The following is a 22315-nucleotide window of genomic DNA, read 5'->3' on the forward strand; positions in this document are numbered from 1 at the left end:
TGTAATAACAGTTATTATGAATATGCTCTCTCAAAATATCTTGCTTGCAATATTTCCAGAGCACAGTTGACTCTGGGTAACTGAAACCTCAAAAAGTAGAAGTGTGGATAAGGGGAAACTGCCATGCTGTTATTCCTCTGATTTTCAGGATGAGGGTGTGGAGGATTGAGCAACATTAACCAAGATGCTCAAGGTCACGAAGCTGTAGGGGGCAGAGTCCAGGTTAGAACCCAGCCTCTGTGGTTCCATACTCCACAGCCCTCCCTTATTGCCATTTCAATCTCCTGTAATTTTTATGATGGTGGCAATGATGGTGACAACAGAGGATCTGGGGAAATATTTAAGAGCGAGAAGAATAGTTATCAGAATGGAGTCACTTTATTTTGGGCTCTGGTAATCATATTTTGGTCCCATTCCGCTTGGAAAAGGAGAAGCCTACCTTGATAAACCAAAATGTTAAGTTAAAGACCAGACTTCCTAAAGTCTGCAAAGTAGCTTCCTAAATCATAACTCAACACTGCAAGGGGTGGGGTGAGAGCCCAGAGCTGTAAGGGATTCATGAACACAGGGTGTCCATTCCCACTCAGAGCAGCAAGTGACTGCAATAGCTCCATCCTCGGCTTCAAGAAAAGGAAGTTTATTTAGTTATTTTTGAAAACACACAAAAAATGTTTCAGTGGGAGGCAGAAAATGCCCAATTCATACACAGAACTCATTTTCCTGGTGGCATTTGAACATTTCTTACAAACAGGATTGATTGAGTCCTTTCCAAAAACTTGAAGGAAAATAAATCATACTCTTGAGATTCATTTTGAAGAGAAAAATCCAATTCTCTAAACAGAGGCAGGGACTGTGAAACACAAATTATGTAAATGGTGCACTTTGGTTTCATTGTGCCATGGCTCTGAGGGTTGAACTCAGATGCGCAGGAGAAAACTCTGTACAACTTGTTATCTCCATGCCACCTGACTGTGAAATTTGCATTGTGATAGGGAAGAAGTATTCCTGGAGAGAATCTATGCTGGAACTGCACTTCTTCCTCTAAGATGCTAGAGCACTATCCAAAGACATGGTTGGAATCACATTACTTCCTTCAGTGACCGCTCTTGCTGCTTCCAGAATGTGGTGAAGCCATTAAGAACAGTCTCTGGCACAGTCTAGTGTGGCTGCCCTTAATTTTGTGTTCCTGAGAAAACAAGCTAAGCACTCTTTCTAAGAAGGCAATACAAACCTTAGAAGGGAGGTGTTGTTGGTTTAATTAATGGTGTCCCCCATGAAAGTTATATTGAAGTCCTGACCCCCAGTTCCGGTGAATGTGACCTTATTTGGAAACGAGGTCTTTGGAGATGTAGTCGAGTTAAGATGAAGCTATGCTAGATTAGGTGGGTCCTCAACCAACGGCTGGCATCTATATAAGAAGAGGGAAATTTGGATACAGAGGCGGAGGGGAAGACCACGTGAGACAGAGGCAAAGATGAAAGGGATGCATTGGTAAGTCAAGGAATGCCAAGGACTGCTGGCAACCACCAGAAGCTGGAGAGAGATTCCTCCTCACAGCCTCCAAGAGAAACCACACTGGCCAACAGCTTGATTTTGGATTTGTGGCCTCCAGAACTGTGAGAGAATACATCTCTGTTGGGTTAAACCACCCAGACTGTGTTAATGTGTTATATGTCCTAGGAAGTGAGTCCAGGAGGTGAGCGCTTTTTTCTTTAAAGATGGAATTGGGTTTATTCATGACTAGAAGGTGAGACTGCCCAGGCCTCCCCCATTCTGGGCATCCCCAGTTATCTAAGAGATCTGAAGATGGAGTCCCTGTCACAGGCATAGGTCTCGGGGTGAATCCACAACCACTTTCACATTCTCTGATTTCTCATTCTTCCCTCCTGGAAGGGGATAACAATCAACCCTGCCCTGAAAGTCTTGGAAGAATGCACAGTGGTTTATCAGTTAGCCAAAGACAAAAGCATGGAAATGTGAAATATGATACTGAGTTTAGGGAATTCTAAATAGATCTATTTGTGCTAGAATATAAATTGCAAGGAATCAGAAATGGGAACATAGTCATCAACTATTAAAATATAATTAGAAATGTACTTTTGAGGCCCGGCACAGTGGCTCATGCCTGTAATCCCAGTACTTTGGGAAGCCAAGGCAGGTGGATCACCTAAGCCAAGAGTTTGAGACCAGCCTAGCCAACATGGTGAAACCCTGTCTCTACTAAAAACACAGAAATTAGCTGGGCATGGTGGTGAACGCTTGTAATCCTAGCTACTCAGGAGGCTGAGGCAGGATAATTACTTGAACCCAGGAGACGAAGGTTGCAGTGAGCTGAAATCACACCATTGTGCTCCAGCCTGGGTGACAAGAGTGAAAGTCCATCTCAAAAAGAAAATATACTTTTCGAATTGTAAAGAACTTAACAAATAGATTATTTCTTTTATTACCTTATCTCACAGGGTCATTGAGAAGACTAATTAAGTATGTATGCCAAAAGCTGCTTGGTATATTCTGGAAAATCATCATAAAAGTTTACATTATAATACAATATTTTGAATATAGCTGGCTTCACTTCCAGACAATAGAGAGTTGGAAAGAAACTCTCTGTATTACGTAGATAGTTGAGTTTCTACAAGGTTCCACTGAGTCTGGCTTATAGCTGATCCCTTGCATGGGTATCCAGGGGTCATCTGAAATCCATGCCCTTTAGATATCAATACTGACATTCAGAGAAGGGATCTAGTGAGGCAGTGAGTGGATATAGGGGCTATAAGCATTTCTTTCTTTCTTTCTTTTTCTTGTTTTTTTTGAGACAGAGTCTCACTCTGATGCCCAGGCTGGAATGCAGTGGCACCATCTTGGCTCACTGCAACCTCTGCCTCCCGAGTTCAAGTGATTCTCCTGCCTCAACCTCCTGAGTAGCTGGGACTACAGGCATGCACCATTATGCCCAGCTAAGTTTTGTATTTTTAGTAGAGACGGATTTCATTATATTGGCCAGGCTGGTCTCAAACTCCTGACCTTATGATCTGCCTGCCTCAGCCTCCCAAAGTGCTGGGATTATAGGCATGTGTCACCATGCCTGCTGCATTTCTGAGCCTCTATTTATGTATGCATTCAATTCAAATCTAGTTTTAATGTAACTGTGCAAAGTAGAAGAATAATTTATGGGTTTGTATGTATGGTCAAAAATTAAGTAATTAACTGAAAATAATTATTATTTAGGTTAACAATTATTATTAGGTTAAAAATAATTTTTAGGTTTATATGTAAAATCAACAATTTTAAGGAATTAAGAATTATAAACATAAATATATAAGCATAAAAATGTCAAATATTGAGAAGATGCAGAAGAAATATTAATGAAAAATTAGAGAGAGCACATGTTGATACTGCTAGATGGAACTCTATAATGATGATAGACACAATACACTGTGGAAGAAAAACTGGACATTAGGAGAGAATCAGCATGCCAAAGACTAATGAAATGGAAGTACTGGTTGCAAACAGCTGATGAGCTACAATCAGCTATGATTATAATGGACTGAGTGTTTATGTTCCCCCAAATTTATATATTGAAGTCCTAACCTCCAGTGTGATGGTATTAGAAGCGGGGCCTTTGAGAGGCGGTTAGATCCCAAGACCAGAACCCTGGGGAATGGGATTAGTGTGCTTATAACAAGGTCCCAGAGAGCTCTGTCACCCTCTTTCCACCACATGAGGATACAAGAAATTGGTCAACTGTGGCCCAGAAGAGGGCCCTTGCGGGGACCAACCATGCTGGGATCCTGGTCTTAAACTTCCAGTTTCCAGAATTGTGAGAAATAAATTAATGTTGTTTATAAGCCTCACAGTCTATAGTTCTTTACTACAACAGCCCAAATCTACTAAGATGATAAAGTTATACTGCTGAATGTAAGTTATAATACTGAATGTAAGTTACAGGGTAGGTCAATATCAGCTAAACTTACCAAAAACTGTCCTAATGGAAGGCCCACAAAAAGGCAAGAAGAATGATGAAGTCTAAACAGAGCAGTTATAATTTCATGATTTTATACCCAGCACTTATGTCCTAATATGGTTTGACAGCCTGTATCTGCTCTCAGGAGCATGCCTTTTGGCTGGTTGGTACCCACATTGTCCTAGTTGTTAAATCCTTTGATCATCATCCCTTCCTATGCCCAGACAACCTGAACTACTTGCACTTCCCTCCGTATGCGATAGGTTGAACAGCTTTGAATGTGGGAACACTGACAGATCTCACCAAAGAGAAACCTCTCATTGTCAGTACATTTATCCTTAACCTAAAAAGGAAGAATTCTTTGTTTCTGGTTGCAACTGGAAGACTAAGTTAATCTGTATAATAAAATGCTACAGGAAGAGGGAAGGAGAAGAAAACAAGAGTCTCCAATGCTAGGAATGGAGATGTTATTTTTGTCACAGGTTTCCAAGACTCTCTCAAAATAACTTGGGGTATGAAGGAAACAGGAGAGGAAATGAGCGTTGACTAAACGTTGGTCTAGACTACACATCTTGGTCCACTTTAATATCTACTGAGAAATGTGGAGAAAAATCAAATTATTTTAAATTATCTTGTTTACTAAATCAGGTTGCTTGTATTCACTTGATCCTGATTCACAGGCTGCAAAAGATTCCACTGCATAATCTAAGAACATTTCATGTGCTTTTTCTCAGGCTGTACCTTCTGCTTGGACTGCTTCTTCCCATTCCAAATCCTACTCATACATTTATATTAAATGCCATCTCATCATTGATGACTTCCTTGAGTCTCCTCCTCCAGCAAAATGCCCCAAGCAATCCAAATGGGTATAATCATTTTCTCCTTTAGGATTTCATAGCAATTGATCTTCTCATCCCTTAGGCGATCATCACCAGTGCCTGCTCAGCTTTCCCCATGGCAGGGCGAGGTTCAGCTTTCCCATCTCCTCTTCTACCTGCTCCCAGTCTTAAGACACAACTTTGAGACAAGCTGCATTTATGTCGCTTTTCATCCTGAAACACAGCCTCAGAATGTGCTGTGGCCTCCCCTCCCTTTCTCTTCCCAATCTGTGTTCCTTTATGCACATTTCCTAACCCAGATGCTTGCTGAGCACACACCACGCACTCCTAGCTGGTCATGTATTTCCTTCAAACTTCCAGGGGTCAGATCCTGATGGAACCAGATACCTCCAGAATTCTCTCTCTAACAAAAGATTACTTCAAGGCTGAAAGCCACTCATGGCTGAAGAGTGGCTACAAGACTGATTGTGATGAATTGATAACCTCGTAGGATCCATGATGGCGCCAGCCCCCACACCAAATGGAACAGAAATTAGGGGGGCCACCACAGCCAGTCACACCCTTGCCACCTCCTAACCCACCAAGAAGCTCTTCTGCATTTCAAACCCTTCTTTAAAACAAAACAAAACAAAACAAAACAAAACAAAACAAAAGCCCTGCATTTTCTCTACAAATTGGAGCTGCTTTCTGCTCTTCCCCTTGCTGGCACAGATAATAAAGAAATACTGCTCCTTCATATTACAACCCATTCTTATTTTGACTTCTTTCTATGAGTGGCAAGCAGCCAGACCCTTCTTGCTGGTTACAGGAAGAATCCAGAAAATACAAACCCATACTGTTGCTGTCTTGGCCAGTGCAGACCTCAGATCCCAAAGGCTCTGACTCCTGCTGAGGCCGGACCAAGCCCGTCTGGTAAATGACCTCTGCCCCTGACTCAGGACCTCCACGATGGAGGCCTGTCGCCTTTCTCATTCAACCATCGTTGCTTGGAGCACTCTTCTTGAAATCTATTTCTAGTTCTCAATTGTGTGTTTCATTATGACCTCCTGTGTGTTGAAGCTGCCTCCTGCTTCTGAGACAGGATTCTGGATTCTGGATTCTGATTTTGTAGCTCCTTGTAAGATTCTCTAGCTCCTAGTGGGTCTGCTTGCTATGTTTCCCAACCCCTATGCCCCACCAATCCCTATAATTTCTCAGGTTCTTATTTCCCAAGGATCTCGCCCCAGGGAGTCAAGTGTCACTGGGCTAGGAACCGGGAGACCTTGAGGCTGGTCCTCTCTGTATCACTGGCTCATCAGGAGTCAGGGAATCCACTCAACTTCTGGCTTAGGGTTTGCCATCTGATACATGAAGTGGATCAATTAGATTTTAGCTTCTTTCCCCTACAGTACTCTATGATTTCAGATAGTTGGTGGCCTCCTTCTTCGGAGGCACAGGGAAGAGGAATTTGGTACCATCAACTTTGAGGGGACTGGGGCACTAATGTATTTCAGATGCCCTTCCCATCCCTCTGTGGTCTCCTCACTGTCTTAGAAGAATGTCAGGGGATGAGCTTGTATTGAGCAAGAGGCTGAGTGTTCCTGTTCTGCGGAATTTCAAGATTTTAGATGACACTGGTAAAAAGAGAACCAAGTCATGAAGCCATGAGCTCCCAGCAGCCAGCAGAGGCAGCAAAGACTTGTGAATTCTCCACCTATGGCTTAGGGGATTGAAACTCTAACTGAGGACCGAACCACTCCTGATCTCAATGTCTGCCTGTAGCATATTTTCATTCCTTGAGTTCATCACAGGAGATCATATTTTGTTATGACCATATTTATGATTACTTACCTTTCCATGGGTTCATATTGTATCTTTCCAAGATGCAGGATAAGAAGCAAAAGTATCCTTTGTATCCTGTAGGCAACATGGCCTACTCTTTTGTGTATGCTGGTTGGTGTGAAAAGACTCTTGAAGTTTGGGATAAATCATCAATGAATTGGGACATAGAAAAAATATTTTTTCTGAGACTTCTTTAATATAATGCAAATCGTTTTTTTGGGGGACAGAGTCTCACTCTGTCACCCAGGCTAGAGTGTAGTGGCACAATCTCGGCTCACTGCAACCTTCACCTCCCGGGTTCAAGTGATTCTTCTGCCTCCCGAGTAGCTAGCTGGGAATACGGGCATTCACTACCACGCCTGTCTGACTTTTGTAGTTTTAGTAGAGATGGGGTTTCACCCTTTTAGTCAGGCTGGTCTCGAACTCCTGACCTCAGGTGAATCTGCCCACCTTGGCTTCCCAAAGTTCTGGGATTACAGATGTGAGCCACCACACCTGGTCATATTCAATCATCCTTAAATATGATTGAAAGGTTAACCTTAGAAATTGTTTTACCACCTTTAATAATGGCTTAGGCTCACGGCTGTGTAGGATATTTCCCCAACCTAGCTCATGGACTATTTTTTGCGGACAATGGGAGACAAACTGTGGGATTACCGGCACGGCATGCACAGAACACTCTGATAAGCTGGACACCTTTATGAAACGTAGAGTAGCCCCACTGCACCAGGCTTTGTGGGGTTCAGTCATCTGGCCCTGTGAGCAATGTTATCAGGTAGGTGGGATCCCCACCTGTTCTGGAACACACTGTGCTCTCACCACCGCCGCCGCCATGTCCCTGCAAGTGTGCCTGCCAGGACTCTCCGCATCAGCCTGAAACAGGCTTGACAGGGTGGCAGGGGCTTACCTTCGCACTTGAGCAGGAAGAACTCCATGCTGTGGCTGAAGGAGGCACTGAAGTAGGTGCAGTTCTCAACCAGGTCGCAGGAGAGGCACTGCCTGTTGAAGTTGCCCACCGTGTTGGCACTGGAAGAGCAAACGATGAAGGTTTGCCATGAACCATGAACAGGGGCGGAGAGGAGCTGCCCTCCCCTCTGGGTGCAGCAAGCTGGCAGGCTCTCACCACGAGGGTGTTCTGCAGACCCCTGCTACAGACCTCCTTCACCCCCGGGCCTTTCTCCATCTGCCTCCCTGCTGGAGCCCGAGACTGCCCAGTTCCATTTCCACCTTTCTTGGCTAGTGGGTCCCTCCCACTCTCAAGAAGGCTGGCACATGGTCGCCTACACTGCCTTCTCTGGGCTCTGCAGGTGACCTGGCGTGAGTAGCACAGGGCTGTCAGTGTTACGGTCTAGCACTCTATCTGCATGTGTCCCGTCTCTCTGAGTGGGTGACTAGCAATCTGAGTACAGCAGACAGGGTGATGTATCTTCAGATTCTCTGGAGTTCCAAAGCTGGCCCGTGACCAGGCATGGGCTCCAGCAGCACCAGTGGGATTGAACTTGGGAAGCTTCCAGAAGCCATGTCCCCTGACAGAGTGAAACCACTGAGAGGTCGCGCTTCCCACTCAGTGGAGCTAGACAAGCGGGAGCCAGCTTGAAGATTTACCCGGGACCACTGTGGTCAAGTGTCATTTCAAGTCAAGAAGGCCTAACACAGGCTCCCTAGAAAGTAAAGATCCTACGGTACCGGATCTACCTGGAAGAATTTCTTATCTGAACATTTTGCCCTGGGAAGGTCTCCTCTAACCGCAGTTTTCAGGATGAAGTCTGTTGTTGCAGGACTAAAGACATTTCATGGGAGAGAAGAAAGACAACTTCTCATTCTGTAAGTTAGAGGACAGGGCCTCAGGCAGCCCCTGACTTTTATTAACTGGTGACATGTGGATGTCAATTTTCCTAGTAGACACATGGTGACAATGGACCATCTGCACAGAGAAGCACATCTGTGACTCTCCCTCCACCGGCTCCCTTATGCTGACTTCATCCTCTCCTTGTAGGTGCCAATGGCTGGAAGGGAGGCTGCATTCACCGGGGGCAGGGGGTGGCTTTCCAATGTTCCCACAGAGGGTGGGGTAACAGGTATTGGCTCCATTTAGACAATGCACCGCTGGCCTCGAGCCTCAGGTCTGCACTGAAGAACAGCCTCTTCAGTGGCTTCAGGTGTAACTGGCTGCAGCCCTCCCACACAGAGGCTCGGGGAGGCAGCAGATGCCCCCTCCTCACCGCTGTGGCCCTGGTAGGAAGTGCCCAGGGCTAATCTCACTTCACAACCCAAAGCCTCCTTCAGTGACAACAGTGACTGGGCATATGACAGGCCTGAACGTTGGAGAGGCACATGCCCTAAAGAAAAACCCAGTCCCCTCCAGGGTTCAGAGCACACAGCCCTGTGCTCTTTGAGATTTGGAAGCGCGCCCAAAGTTGCACAGTTGGGCTGTTGAGGTGGGAAAGTGCCTTTGAGGCCTCGTCATAAATACAAGCCTCTTTACCTTATAGCCATAGAATATTTTTGACTAATCTTTTTAAAATCAATTTCATTTATCGACCCAGATCCCAAATAACTTCACACTGCCTCCAAACTCAGGAGCTTCACGATCGTGCCCCCTTCTTCCTCAGGGCAGAGTCCTCCATTGCGAGCTGCAATGCCGGACAGCAGGGCCGACCTCCTCTTCATTTCCAAACCAGACTCTGCTCCCTACAAAAACTCAGTGGGTATTGCCAGGGGGACAGAATTCCTCTGAGTTGACACTGAATAGAGGTGGAAAGGAAAGACGGGTAAAAGTCCGTCAGTTAGCAGAAGAGGAAAGTGGCTGACGGGGAAAACCCAACTCAATAGCAGCAGAAAAATAAAGCCTCAGAAATCTCAAAACCACCCCTTTGGTGGCCTCTGCAAGTTTCATTACTTCTCTCCAAACTGCTACTCCTCTGTGGTGGGGTCTGTCTTTGCTGCCCGCCTTTCTGAACAGCTGGAAAGGTGCAATTCTGCAAAGCCCAGATATCTCCTAAGTGGGGGAGCCAGAGCTACCTGTAGAGCTGTCGTCTCCGAGGCAGGTCCTCCGTGCTCAGGAAGTAGCTGCAAAGATCAGCAAGGTGCACAGGGTTAGTCTGCTCCAGGGCCCATCCGCACTTCACATTCCTGACACTACCTCTATGGGGACTCCTCAGGGACTGCCGCCCATGGCCTGCAGGAAGTAGCTCCCCTGTTCAGGTCCAGCTACACCTGTGGCCAGAGCAGGGGATGGCCAGACACCTAAGGGCTGAGGGACACCAGTGCAGATTCCACTGGCTCCAGGTGCCCCCTGCACTGGCCTCTGCTTCATGGCCAGAGGGTACTGTGGTTGGGGGTGACAAGCACCCGAATGTGGACATGGAATTTTTTTTTTTTTTTTTTTGAGACAGAGTTTCGCTCTTGTTACCCAGGCTGGAGTGCAATGGCGCGATCTCGGCTCACCGCAACCTCCGCCTCCTGGGTTCAGGCAATTCTCCTGCCTCAGCCTCCTGAGTAGCTGGGATTACAGGCACGTGCCACCATGCCCAGTTAATTTTTTATATTTTTAGTAGAGACGGGGTTTCACCATGTTGACCAGGATGGTCTCGATCTCTTGACCTCGTGATCCACCTGCCTCTGCCTCCCAAAGTGCTGGGATTACAGGCATGAGCCATGGCGTCCAGCCTGGACATGGAATTTTTTTTACAAGATCACTCACTTTCTGGAGGGCAAGGGTCTAAGAACATTTAAGACAGGTTCAGACACAGAGCCTGGCCCAATCAATACTTGCTGATTCATTCTCACCTAAGACCTCCCAATGCAGAAACCTTGGCTCTTACCCTGGAGGCAGGGAGGGGAAAGGGCCTCCCTCATCTGAGCCAAATCCACCTGCTACCAACTGAATAACCTGGAGCAAATTACTTCTTTTTGTTTTCATTTACTTATTTTTAAAATGGGGAAAGCAGTTAACTCGCCTCATGGAACTGTTGTATTCCATGAGATAACTCCTGAAAAGCACCTGGCCTAGTACCTGGACCAGTGAAGACTCAGTCAGTGTCAGGGCCACCCCTACCGCTGCTGCTAGCGAGCTTCACTCCGGGCTGGCTGCGAGCCTCACTGCATCCTCAGGACGCCGCAGCTCTGGAGATTGGGCTGTTGAGACGGGAATCTACATGACATTTTCATGAAGACACTAGGAGCTAGTCATGCTGCCTGAGGAGGAAAGGGGAGCCCTCCCAACCCCGGGCTCCTGCACTCCATGAGCGTAACTGACAAAACGAACAAATATGTCCCACTGGCCAGTAAGATGGGGCGGGCCCCTGGTTCTCACTCACATCTTATTCCCCTTCTCGTCGTAGGCTAGGATCTTGGTGACGTCCCAGTCCCCGGAGGTGATGGACTGGATGTTGTCATTGCTGCTGTTGGGCTGAAACACACAGACATGGCATCAGGAGATGACACCAGCGTCCCAGCATGGCTCTTCATCCTCCCACCATTTCCGACACCAGGTGACAGGGGCTGCTGCTCTCTCTGTGGGAAGGGCTCCCTGCCCCTTCTGCCTGCTCCTCTCCTGGGAGGCAACATCCTTCATGAAGCTCCCTGAACAACCCTAGGCCTGCAGCCTCCCCCACTCCCCATGTCAGCAGTGGGGAACAGCGCACTGTCCTCTTGGGTGATGCGAATCCCTTGGGGCTGGCCTCCAACCATGATGGAAGCATCTCAGGAGGAGAATCAATGCTTCGTAGGCCTTTTTCATTTGTGAATCTAATTAGTGGAGCCATTATGAAGGGGGACCATGGAGGGAGGAAAGGGATGAATGTGGGGAGGTGAATGAATTCAGGCAGGGAAATAGAATAAATGGAGGGAGGAAGGGCGCTCCCTGCTGCCGCTGACAAGGATGGTTGGACCCGTATTGCTGCACGACATGTTTTGCATGCACTGTCTTTCCCTATGCGCCTCCCGAGCTAAGAAGAATGATTACACAAGAGATCGCAACAGGAGAGAGAGACAGGCCGTGTAGGCAGGAGCGATGCTTCAGTGGGGTTTGAAATCGGGTGTGGTGTTTTCCAGGTGCAGCCCTGGGCAGCTGTTCTGGAGGGCAGGTGCCTTGGGAGGTGGGCACAGAGTGAGGAGAGATTAAACTAGGTGGAGGGTCTGAGGTCACACCCTGGGGGCTGCTGACTCTAACATGGGTTGGGGGTTGGTGGCAAGACCTGGGGGTACAGAGAGGGTACAGGAGAGGCTGGGGAATTTGAAGCAGGTTTGGAAAGGAAAGGTTGTGAGGGGCCCCCTCCCCAGGGGTTCCTGGGGACCTGCAGGAGGCGGTGCCTCGTGGGTGGTGCAGGAGACCCGCTTCCTGCTGGAAGGTTTCATAGGGCTCTGGGAAGATGACGGCAACTTCGACAAATACAGAGACTCGGGGCCGAATGAAAACACCAAAGTATTTTTAAATTTTTTGAGACGCTGTCTCACTCTGTCAGCCAGGGGAGTGCAGTGGTGCGATCTCAGTTCACTGCAGCCTCTGCCTCCTGGGTTCAAGCAATTCTCCTGCTTCAGCCTCCCAAATAGCTGGGACTACAGATATGTGCCACCATGCCTGGATAATTTTTGTACTTTTGGTAGAGACGGGGTTTCACCATGTTTGCCAGGCTGGTCTTGAACTCCTGACCTCAGGTGATCTGCCTGCTTCGGCCTCCCAAAATGCTGGGATTACAGGCATGAGCCAAGGCACCCGGCCAGCATTTTAAAATCTTGATCTAAATGGTTTAAAATAGTAAACAAAAGAATGTAGGGTAGTAGAATGAAGAGCATAGGAAAAAGCAAAAGAAACAGCCTGCAGCCATTCTGTCAGTTGTGCCATTACGGGCCCTGGGAACAAACGGCATGTGAGCCTCTCAGAGATGCCATTTCCATCCCAGGAGCCCTGCAGCCCCGCCCTCATTCCACCAGAGCTGCTCTCAGAGGGAATGTTCTTGGATTTTTTCCCTTGAAATTGCCTTTGGTGCCTCATCATAAATAGGAGCTTTCTACTTAATAGCCATAGAATTTGTGATTAACCTTTTTTCTAATCACGTTTCATTCATCTACCCTGATCCCAAATAACTTTAGACCGTTTTCAAACTGAGGAGCTTCAAGAATGTGCCTCCCTTCTTCCTCAGGTTAGAGTCCCCCAAAGTCAGCACTACGGCAGCCCCATCCTGCAGGCATGAGGCTCCCTGAGGTGACCTCTGCGGGGGACTGTGACCCCGGGATGTCTACTTTTGGTCCTAAATTCATGTATATTAATCTCTAAAGTTCCCTACTCAGGGATGCTCCGTTCCTGCCCTGCCAGACCCCAGAATCAGTGAGCAACAGCTGGTAGTGGCCACATAATAAAAATGCCTGCATCCAGCTCCAGAGGAGACGGGGCGGCAGGGGAGGCTGGAGCCCTGAGGGACGCTGAGTGCATGGAGCCATGCCTCGGGGGGAGTATGTCCGGGAGACCCCCAGCAGAGGGAGAAGGAAAGGGTCCCCCCCCAGCACAGACGGTCCTCCAATGTCCTCGGCCTTACACTGAACAGGGGACCCCAGGGTCTCTGCTGACCTTGTCAGAAGTGTCTTTCACACTCTTGCACGTGACCAGATAGAGCAAGGCTCCACCAGACCTGACGGAAACCTCCGCGGTCCCCAGCACCATGCTCTGCCCTGCCTTTTGGACTCACCTTCTAGTTTCTGAGTCCCAGGGGACCTCAGCATCCTCAAAAAGGCAAGTGTGCCCAGCCCTAGAGGCTGTCACCCCGTGTCCTCTAGCAGGCTAGTTTCTAGTTTAGTCCTGGAAAGTAGCAGGAGGTACCTGGGACGCAGACACCGTTATGTGATAGAATTTCCCTCGTCCTCCCTGGGGGATCGCTCTCACGAAGAAAAACTTTCGGCCATCCTTGGAGAACACGGGTTCTTCATTCTGTGGACAAAGGCAATGGGTGAACCCATGACTAAAACATTTATTTTGAAGAGGTTGAACCAGGGTAAAGTACACCCCCAGATACATTTTCTGTGTGATTTCTCACAAGAGAAATAGTTGAAAGAATAAGTGCTTGGTGGGACTGATACTTTCCTTGGGAATCATGAATCAACTGTTCTGTTTTCTAGAAGAAGAAGAAATGAGGAATTAAGAGGCCACAGCCTCGGCAGTGGCAACTAAAAAGGCATCCCTCAGTCTACACAGCGCAGAGACAAAGAACGGCCGTGGGTGCACGCCATGCTCACCAGCGAGAACAGGAACTCTGCTCTCGAGACTCACAAGGGGGTCTCAAATGACTGCCCTTTGAAACCAGAGTGTATTGTGAGATTTCTCCAGTGGCATTTATTACATATCAGAGGAAAACATAATTCTGAACAATCACAAACCAGATCTTGCCTAAAAACAAAATCTGTTCTTTCAATCTTGTCTTTTCTTCTTATTTAATACAACGGATCTCATGCTGAATAGACCATCAAGCAGGAAGAAAAAAAGAAAAGAAACCCCAGGACCAGTGCTATGGGTTCAACAGATCCAACGCTTGCTTGAATCCACGGTCACCTTTCCCTGGAAACAGAACCAGCATTCCCAGTCTTCCCTGGGGCACAGGTTCCGGGCTGGATTTAGGGCAGGTGTCGCCACCGGCTCTGCCTGGTCCCCGGAAGTGAGCAGCCGGCAGGGCTCAGCCTCCACCCACCCCCAGGGTGGCTGTCGCTTGGATGGACAGAAGGGATTTTGCTACTGCAGTACCTTGACATCTAGGAAGCTCAAGTTTGAAAGTTTCCATCCGTGAACATCAATTAGTTGGTTACAACATGTATTTTCTGACTCGAGGAAATTCACACGAGTGCGGGGATGAGAACAAATGGTAAATAAACCCCAGCTGGCACAAGGAAAACTCATTTCCCCACAGTGAATGAGCACATGCAGACATGATGTGCCCAGAGAAATAAACTAGCATGTGATTAAAATGACATTTAATCTTCATGAATATTTGCAATAAAATGAAACCTTTCATCTGCAAACATTTATTTTTCTATTTAGAGTTGGAAGCACGGTATTTAAAAGCAGAGCAGTGGAAAGACCAGCAGCTAATTTGGCTTTTAAAACGCACTCCTATTTGCCAACTGTGGGGCGGGGAGGGCTACATCCCCTCACTTTTCTGGGGGAAATGTTTGCATGGTTGGCAGAGAAAAATACTTGAAATAAACGTAATAATTAATTAATTCCGGCCAGAAGCATTGTTTTTGTAATGAGAAGGCCTGCACCATCGTTATGTCATCTCTACCTCGTCATGGAACACAGGGGAAGCCTTCGAATCTCTCCGAGACCGATTTCTCATGTGGTAAATGTATTTTGAGTGACAAACTGCAATGACCGTTGACCAGGGGACCTGGATTTTATCCTGGTTCTATCTTTCATTTGATTTTGGGGGAAGTGTTCCCAGTGTCTCTGGATCACAGAATTTATCTAACACAGTGCCTGGTTCCCTCAACTCCAATCACAGCAGATCTGAAGAGGAGGAGCCCTTTGGACTGATGAGAGCTTCTTCGTGAGCTGTTGGTAGCATTTTTGCCAGTTTTTTCCATGATTCAGAGATAATACTTTTGTCCAACCACGCCCCCTTCCAGTCCAAATTTTGAAATCATAAAACCAAAATTCTGATTAAAGAAGAAAGACAGTCAGAAATTGATCCATAGAACTTATCCTTCAACCAAAACAATAGGCTCTGCGGTTCTACGCCAAACGGAGATGGTTCTGGCAGAGGACCCTCGTGGGTCTGCATCAGGACCGACTTTGCAGGGTCCAGTCAGCAGGGAGGGGGTGTGCATGTGGCAGAAGGCATTGCCTGTTTCTCTGGAATATTCCCAGAGGAGAGGGAACTTGGTGGGTCTCCACACACACATTCGCCTCTTCTTTTTGGCTCATGGGGACTCTGTGGGTAACCATATGGTGGGTTCCAGGAAGGAGCTGGGAAGAGAAGAGAGGAAGCTGCATGGCTCAGATGACACCAAATGAGCAGGCTTGCTGCAGCTCACCTCTGTTCTTGCACTGGGTCCTCGGAAGCCTGGTAGACCTAAGCAGGCTGGGTCTCCCTGAGGTCTGCAGGAGTTTTCAGATTCCTGTCTCTCCTGGGCCAGCTGGGGCAAGCTGCTGTGACCCACTGGAGATGGATGGGTACAGGGCATGCAGCCTCAGTGTGTCTCCCTCACTCGTGCCTGCAGCCCTCCCAGGAAAACCCCCTTAAGCTTTGTCTGAAGCAGCAGCCAACGGCTTCAATGGCAGCAGGTGGCAGGTCCAGCCTTAGAACGTTACGAAGTTGTTCTTCAGGGTTTCACAGTATCTTGAGAGATGCAGAAACACTATGGATTACTTTTGAAAAATAGGGTCCGTGAATTCCTTTATGAAAAAAAAAATGTTGTGAGAAACTGTTTGAAATTAAATCTTCCTGCAGACCATGGAGCTCTGATCTTCACAGGTACAGACGCACAAACTGTGGGGTCTTCAGATACATCCTGGCCTCCCAACTGCTGCCATGGGCAGGGTGCGCCGAACCCAGCACCACAGTCACAACTGCAGCTGATGGGCTGGCCTGACCCAGGGACTCCCTATCCCAGGAAAACACACCTGTCACAGAAACTTACATTTCCAACTTATGACGGCATTACATATGTTTAAGCAGCTATTTTTAAAATTTAGCTGTGTGCTTAGTAAATGCTTTAAAGTTTACATTTTAAAACAGTAAAAATTATTTTAATTCATGCTACCTTTTAAGTGTTGGCTGGATTTTGCTTGGAAGGATCTGCTTTTCCGAATCCCATTCAGATTGTCTTACCCTGCGCTCTGGTAGCTGTTCGCACATGGACGATGAGATACACAGTCGCTAATACAGAAAACTCCTGCGGATGACCTTGGCTCTACAGCCACCCTGCAGGGCTGATGAAGTGAGCCCTGCAGGACAGAACCACAGTCCCCATGGGCCTCGGGGACCACATACTCTGCTGTCCATCCAGAGAGCGGATCCACAGGCGGTCAGCTGGGAAGCCGGCTCCCCCCATGAGAATGCCTGAGGGCAACAGGGGAAGACAGTGGGCACATCCACCGTGCTTCACCATAGCCTCACTGCCCACAGCGAAGAATCCGCCAGGCTGCTCTTTTAAGCATGTCCCTCACCTCCTCCTGTTCAAACCCAAAGTGGGCCTAGCAGAGGGCCACCTGCTCCGTGCCCTCCACGCTTTTCCCAGCTCCCACTCCTGCCAACGTCAGAACACCTCCGCACTGCTTCTGAATGTCTGAGGATCACCCTCGTGTCCCGCACCATGGATGTGACGTGGACGTCTCATCTCCCTGTCTAGGCTAAAACATCTTTGAGTGCTCATGCTCCAGCTTATTCATTAAAATTCAGGCAAAATTCCAATCACATGAAAGAAAACATATTAATAAAAGTGAATAATTCAGTGGCATGGAGTCCATTCACAATGATGTGAGCCACTGCCTCTACCTAGTTCCTGAGCATTTCCACCACCCCACAATAAACCCCGCATTCATTAAGCTGCTCCTCTCCATACTCCCCCTGCCCTGGTACACCACTGCTCAGCTTTGTTTCTATGAGTTCATTTATTCTGAATATTTTATATAAATGGAATTGCCAGTAAGGTAGCCTTTTGTGCCTGTTCTTAGATGCTCTATTCACAACAGCCAAAAGACAGATGCAACCCAAATGTCCAAAAAGAGACAAACAAACTGTAATCTACCGGAATACGATTTCAGTTCTTCTTATGGCTGAATAATATTCCAGTATATGTTCTATATTGTATACATATGTATATACGCATATAATATACACACATATGTACAATATTCCAGTATATATGCTACATACATACACTAGAATATTATTCAGCTAGAAGAAAGAATGGAATTCTGACACACAGCACAATGTGGGCTCAGTGATAGCAGCTGACTCATTTTTTGAAATCCCCAATCTAGCATGGTGCCTGGCAAGATACATGAATATTGGTCGAACACATTTATATAGATAATGGAGTTTAAAATGATCCTTTCATTGTAATCTCTGACAATTTGATGTGAGATGAACATCTTAACACTAGTTTTGATATGTATGCTTCCATGTTTGGTCCAGGTGGCATTCAAGAACTTCACAGCATGCTAACGTCTGAGGGTTCCCCGAGTCCTCCCTCTTCCTGATATCTTCTTGGCTGGGACTTGGCACCCAGGTCGGGACATGCACAACAAGGTGGCCACGTGGAGCCATTCCTCTTGTGAATAAGATTGGCACAGCGCAGAAGCAGGATACATTTTCCAAGTAGCCCATCCATTGACGAGGCCCTGACTCCTGGGAGAATTATTTTACTGACTTCACAGGCAGAGGCACAGCCCAGCAGCTGTGGTGCTAGAAATGTCCTTGGAGAGCTACGGTGACAGTTTTGTTCAGCTTTAGTTATTTTCCATAAATGGGATCTACCGTATTGATGAAGAAGCATATCTGCGTCTCTCCACCATAATTCATGAGACCCACGTCTGGTTTGACTCTTCCCACAGTCTTTAAGACAATTTCCATTCCCTTAGGAAGGATAAGGAGACAGGAAGTTTCCAAAGCGTTTTCACCTGTTCTTCCTAGTGTCCGAGTGCGGAACGAGACAAAAAGGTTCAAAGAGAGAAAATACTGATACTTTTTGAATAAATTTAATTTTAAAAAGTCTCAGAATGATTTACCTAGGCTTCTGCTGGTGTCTTCTGGTCTCTAGTTCCTAGAGTCTGCTTTATTTTGTGTTCCTTTATCTGAGTTAGGGAGGAAGAATCCCTAAGGATGGTTTGCAGTTGTGTTCCTGAGGATGGGTCTTACTGAATCACAGAGGAGGTGACTTCAAATGAGACACCAACCAAACCACCCCTGGCAATAAACGGGAATATCCGCCACTTTTCTACCTGCTGGAATTCACTCGGGGTGGCTGGCAAAACATTAGAGAAATATTAGGAAAAGTTACAGATTAGTCTCAAACCTTTTGGAATGCCAAAAGGCTTTACTGGGATAGGCTGAAGGTGGCTGGTCCATTGTGTTAGGGAAGAGATAGGGACGATAACATAGTAGATTATGTCAAAGAACATTTTATAGACTCTTCATTTTCAATTCACCAAGATGTGGCATCTAACTGCAAGCTGAGGTCTCACCAAATCGTCTACACTCTGAGGAGCTAAGATTTTCACACAGCCCTCCCTGGAACTCAGATTCTCTGGGAGTTCTCTGGGCTGCCTGGGAGGAAGGAAAGCACCGTGAGCAGAGCCGACACACCATCTGTTTCCGTCCAGGGAGCCCTGTGTGATTTACTCTGAGAAGCCATTCTGCTATTGTCCAAGCTCTGAGAGCAGCCCTGGTCCTGGGGTGGGTCGGGTGTAAGTGACAGGGGACCCGGGCGTGCAGCACTTACCTGTCTGTGCAGCCAGGCCTCACTTTCATCCTCGTGTTTCTGAAATGAAGTAAGAGCATTAGACAAGAGGTTTTTTTTGTTTGTTTTTTCTGCATATATTGTGTCTGTGACCAACAGTGCAGAAAACAATTTGGCTTCACCTCCACGGTTGCTGCACAAGCGTCGCACGGCTGCCATGGCAGCCCCGGGAGGAAGAAAACCCAGGCTCAGAGCCAAACACAAGTGTACTCGAATGAGAAATGCCACTATCCCTGGCAATGAGGACAAACCCATGGTGGGCAGGAACCCTCTGGAGGAAAACGGCATGTGAGCCATGGGGTGGTCATCACTGCCCGGGCAAGTGTCCATCTAACCACGAACCTCAGACCACACAGTCAGGAACGTGTGGACGCTGTGTCCAGATCCCAGTGTGGAACACTGAGCAACACTCCTGGTGCCAGAAACCCTTTCAAAGGGGCTAAAGCATGTGGGAAAAGTAGGTCTCAGAGCGCTCTGTGGAGAGGAGCAAACAAGAGAAAAACGCAACCCCAGACACCAAACTCTAGCTGTGCAGCACACACATTGCCTGGAGACTCCGTGGGCCTGGTGCTGGCAGGCTGGACCTCCGGCCCCTCGAGCAGGCCTGTCATGGGCTATAGCCAGACGCAGCGTCTGCTGCTGACACCCAAGGCTCAGGGGCATGGCGAAGCTGCAGATTGCAAGCATCCCCAGCTGCCTGCCTTGGGTCTCTTGATTCTCTCGTTCCTTCCTTCCCTTCAAGCAAGCTCATCAGAATAGCCTGGAATCCACCCCAGGTTAGATGGAAGGTCAGGCACCTGACTGCCCACCTCAGAAACCAATCACCAGGCTCAGGATCGCAGTGGCAGCTGCCATGTTAGGAGCCTCTCAAGTAAATATGCGTGCCAGCCTCGGCCAGTCTCGGCCAGGAGAGAGAAACTTGAGATTAAAAAGGAGTTTAACCAATTGGTAGAAGACTGACCTTAACGGAAGGATGTTTTCCTCCCATCAAGCTGCCGCTTGTTAAGGTGATGATGAAGACCGATTAGCTTTAGTGATGACTAGCTTTTCCAGGGCAGATATTTTAAGCATGGAACAAATTATTTCTTTTGTAGTTACTTAAAAGATTGGAGGATTAGAGGAAAACATATTTCCCTAGGTAAAGATCACCACTGTGAAGCAGAATTTATTTAAACTGTGTAGTAATCTGCCCTAACCACGTGTGCCCTCCGTTTGCTCTTCTTTAAGTCTTTCTTAATATTTTCCCAGCCAGGTGAAGTGGCTTACACCTGTAATGTCTGCACTTTGAGGTAGGAAGATTGCCTAAGTCCAGGAGTTTGAGGAAAAAGAAAAAAAAAAAAAAGGAGTTTCTGAAAGTCCTGCGTGAATGTATTAATCGATTTTATTTGATTTTTACAAAACCCGCCACAAGGTGACTTGCTTCTGGGGGCCCTGACCGGGCAGTGGGGCGGAAGCCATCTCATGGAGTGTGCGTGAGCATCCTGGGGCACCTGCCTGCTCCCCCAGGGCGGCCAATTAGACTTGATTTTCCCTTTGCTTACTCTTTGAGCATTTTCATATCTTCTCCCCTACATTTACCTCCACTCACCTCACACCGAATCGGCCTGAGACTCCTAGAAACATGGCTGGCCTCGCCAGGACCTCCAGGGATGATGCTGTCCCTCGGGGCCACCTGGCCTGGGTCGGGGAGGGACCAGGCCTGAAGCCCGCTGGGGGAGGCGGTCAGTGGGGTCTGGGGAACGGCAGGGCCCCTCTTCTTGAGCATCAGGCAATGAGGAGGACGCTCACTTAGGTGACGGCAGTGAGTGTGGGTAAAGGGAGGCGACACTCAGTGAACTGAGGGTGGCGTCCAGGTGCCGGCACTGGGTGACGCCGGCCACTCACGGATGGGTCCGGTGGGTCTGTGGTGGCACCTGCATCAGCCATGTGGTGGCACCGGCATCAGCCACATGGTGGCGGCCACGCCAGGGCCAGGACTCCATGCTGCAGGCCCGAGGCTGAGCCGACTCTGGCGCCACCTCGCGTGCGTCTGGCCATCGGTTCTTCACCCGTCCCATCCTCCCACGCCCCCGCCACCTCCCCCCAACCCCATACCTTTGTGCAGACCCCCGTGGTGGCGTCGCAGAGGGTGAGGATGGACACGTTCTGTGCGCGGTTCAGCCAGGTCACGGCGACCTTGGTGCTGGTGGCCCACTTCACCATGGTGATGTAGTACTCCCTGGAACCCAAACGCAGCATAAGCAGCTTGGCAGGAGCCTCCCACGACAGAAGCCAGGGTACCCAGGGGTGGCCGACCCCAGCCCTGGACATGGGGTGGAGCCGGTGGTGACGGAGGCAGCCTGTGCGCTTCTGAAATCCAGTTTAACGATGCTGGGCCGCCCAGTCACCACCTCTGCGAAATAAGCCCTAAGGCACTGGGAGTGGCCTGTCACTGCGTGTGGCTGCCTGGGGGTGAGGGGCGGGGGCTGCTCCGTGGGTCTGGAGGTCACATCTCTCCAGCTGATGGCTTGACTTTCTCATGGCAGTCCCAGGCAAATGCACAACTAACTATATCTGTGGGCAGCGAGGGGTCAGGGGAGGCTGCACAGAGAAAGAACCTGAAAAGGGGCTGGAGGGAGGCCCTGAAGAGTGGCGCAGGGTGAAAAGCATCCCAGCCTGGGCTGGGGAAGGCTCCATTCTCTAATTCCCTCCTCCTTGAAGACAAATACCCAGAGACACTCTCTAGCTAATTAGGGGAATTTGTTCATGGCTCTGGGCTTCAGGTGAACTTGGTTTGATATCTTAGGGATCATGCACCTGATTCTGCCCAAACCTGAAAATACCACAGGTTCTGTGCCACTCTCTACTTAACCCAAGGATTACGGGGGCTTCTGGGAATTCATTCAGTCACCCAGAGCCCCCCAGAAACCAGATTTAAAAAATACAATTTTACATTTGAGAGGAAGAAGAAAGTGTTGAGAAAATTAATGTCCCAAAAAGACTATTCCCAGGTGAATCCCAGAATATTTTAGAAGCCAGCTAATTCAAGTTCCATCACCTGCCCCTTCTCTATCTATAATGAGATCTACTGTTGAGAATGATTACTTTGTGGTCTTACAAGATCTTTTATCACTAAAGACAGCAGCACATTCACTAGACAATTCCTGGCAAGCCAGAGAGGGACCTCACTACACTTAGTAATTATTTTAAACAGGAAAAACTAAATAACCAGGTGCCTTAGATTGAGCCTCAGTTAACCAGAAGA

At 48.0% G+C, this 22315-nt stretch overlaps 1 protein-coding gene and 1 long non-coding RNA gene across 5 annotated transcripts in view; one reads left to right on the plus strand and one right to left on the minus strand.

Moving 5' to 3' along the window:
• DPP6 (dipeptidyl peptidase like 6) overlaps positions 1 to 22315 on the minus strand; it is a 1158816-nt gene that overhangs the window by 82050 nt on the left and 1054451 nt on the right. For all 4 annotated transcript variants that reach the window (XM_078343379.1, XM_035255081.3, XM_035255078.3 and 1 more), the window contains exons 11-16: positions 21166 to 21289; positions 19054 to 19092; positions 13439 to 13546; positions 10941 to 11032; positions 9643 to 9690; positions 7529 to 7647 (exon numbers count right to left, since the gene is read on the minus strand). In XM_078343379.1, coding sequence (XP_078199505.1) covers positions 7529 to 7647; positions 9643 to 9690; positions 10941 to 11032; positions 13439 to 13546; positions 19054 to 19092; positions 21166 to 21289 — 530 coding nt within the window. The remainder of the gene's footprint in view (positions 1 to 7528; positions 7648 to 9642; positions 9691 to 10940; positions 11033 to 13438; positions 13547 to 19053; positions 19093 to 21165; positions 21290 to 22315) is intronic.
• On the plus strand, positions 10984 to 17694 carry LOC144578408 (uncharacterized). Its single transcript, XR_013524133.1, has 2 exons — positions 10984 to 11114; positions 13735 to 17694. It is a non-coding gene; the product is annotated as an uncharacterized LOC144578408 (long non-coding RNA).

The sequence above is a fragment of the Callithrix jacchus genome, chromosome 11, assembly GCF_049354715.1.
Source record: "Callithrix jacchus isolate 240 chromosome 11, calJac240_pri, whole genome shotgun sequence".
Classification (NCBI taxonomy): Eukaryota; Metazoa; Chordata; class Mammalia; order Primates; family Cebidae; genus Callithrix; species Callithrix jacchus.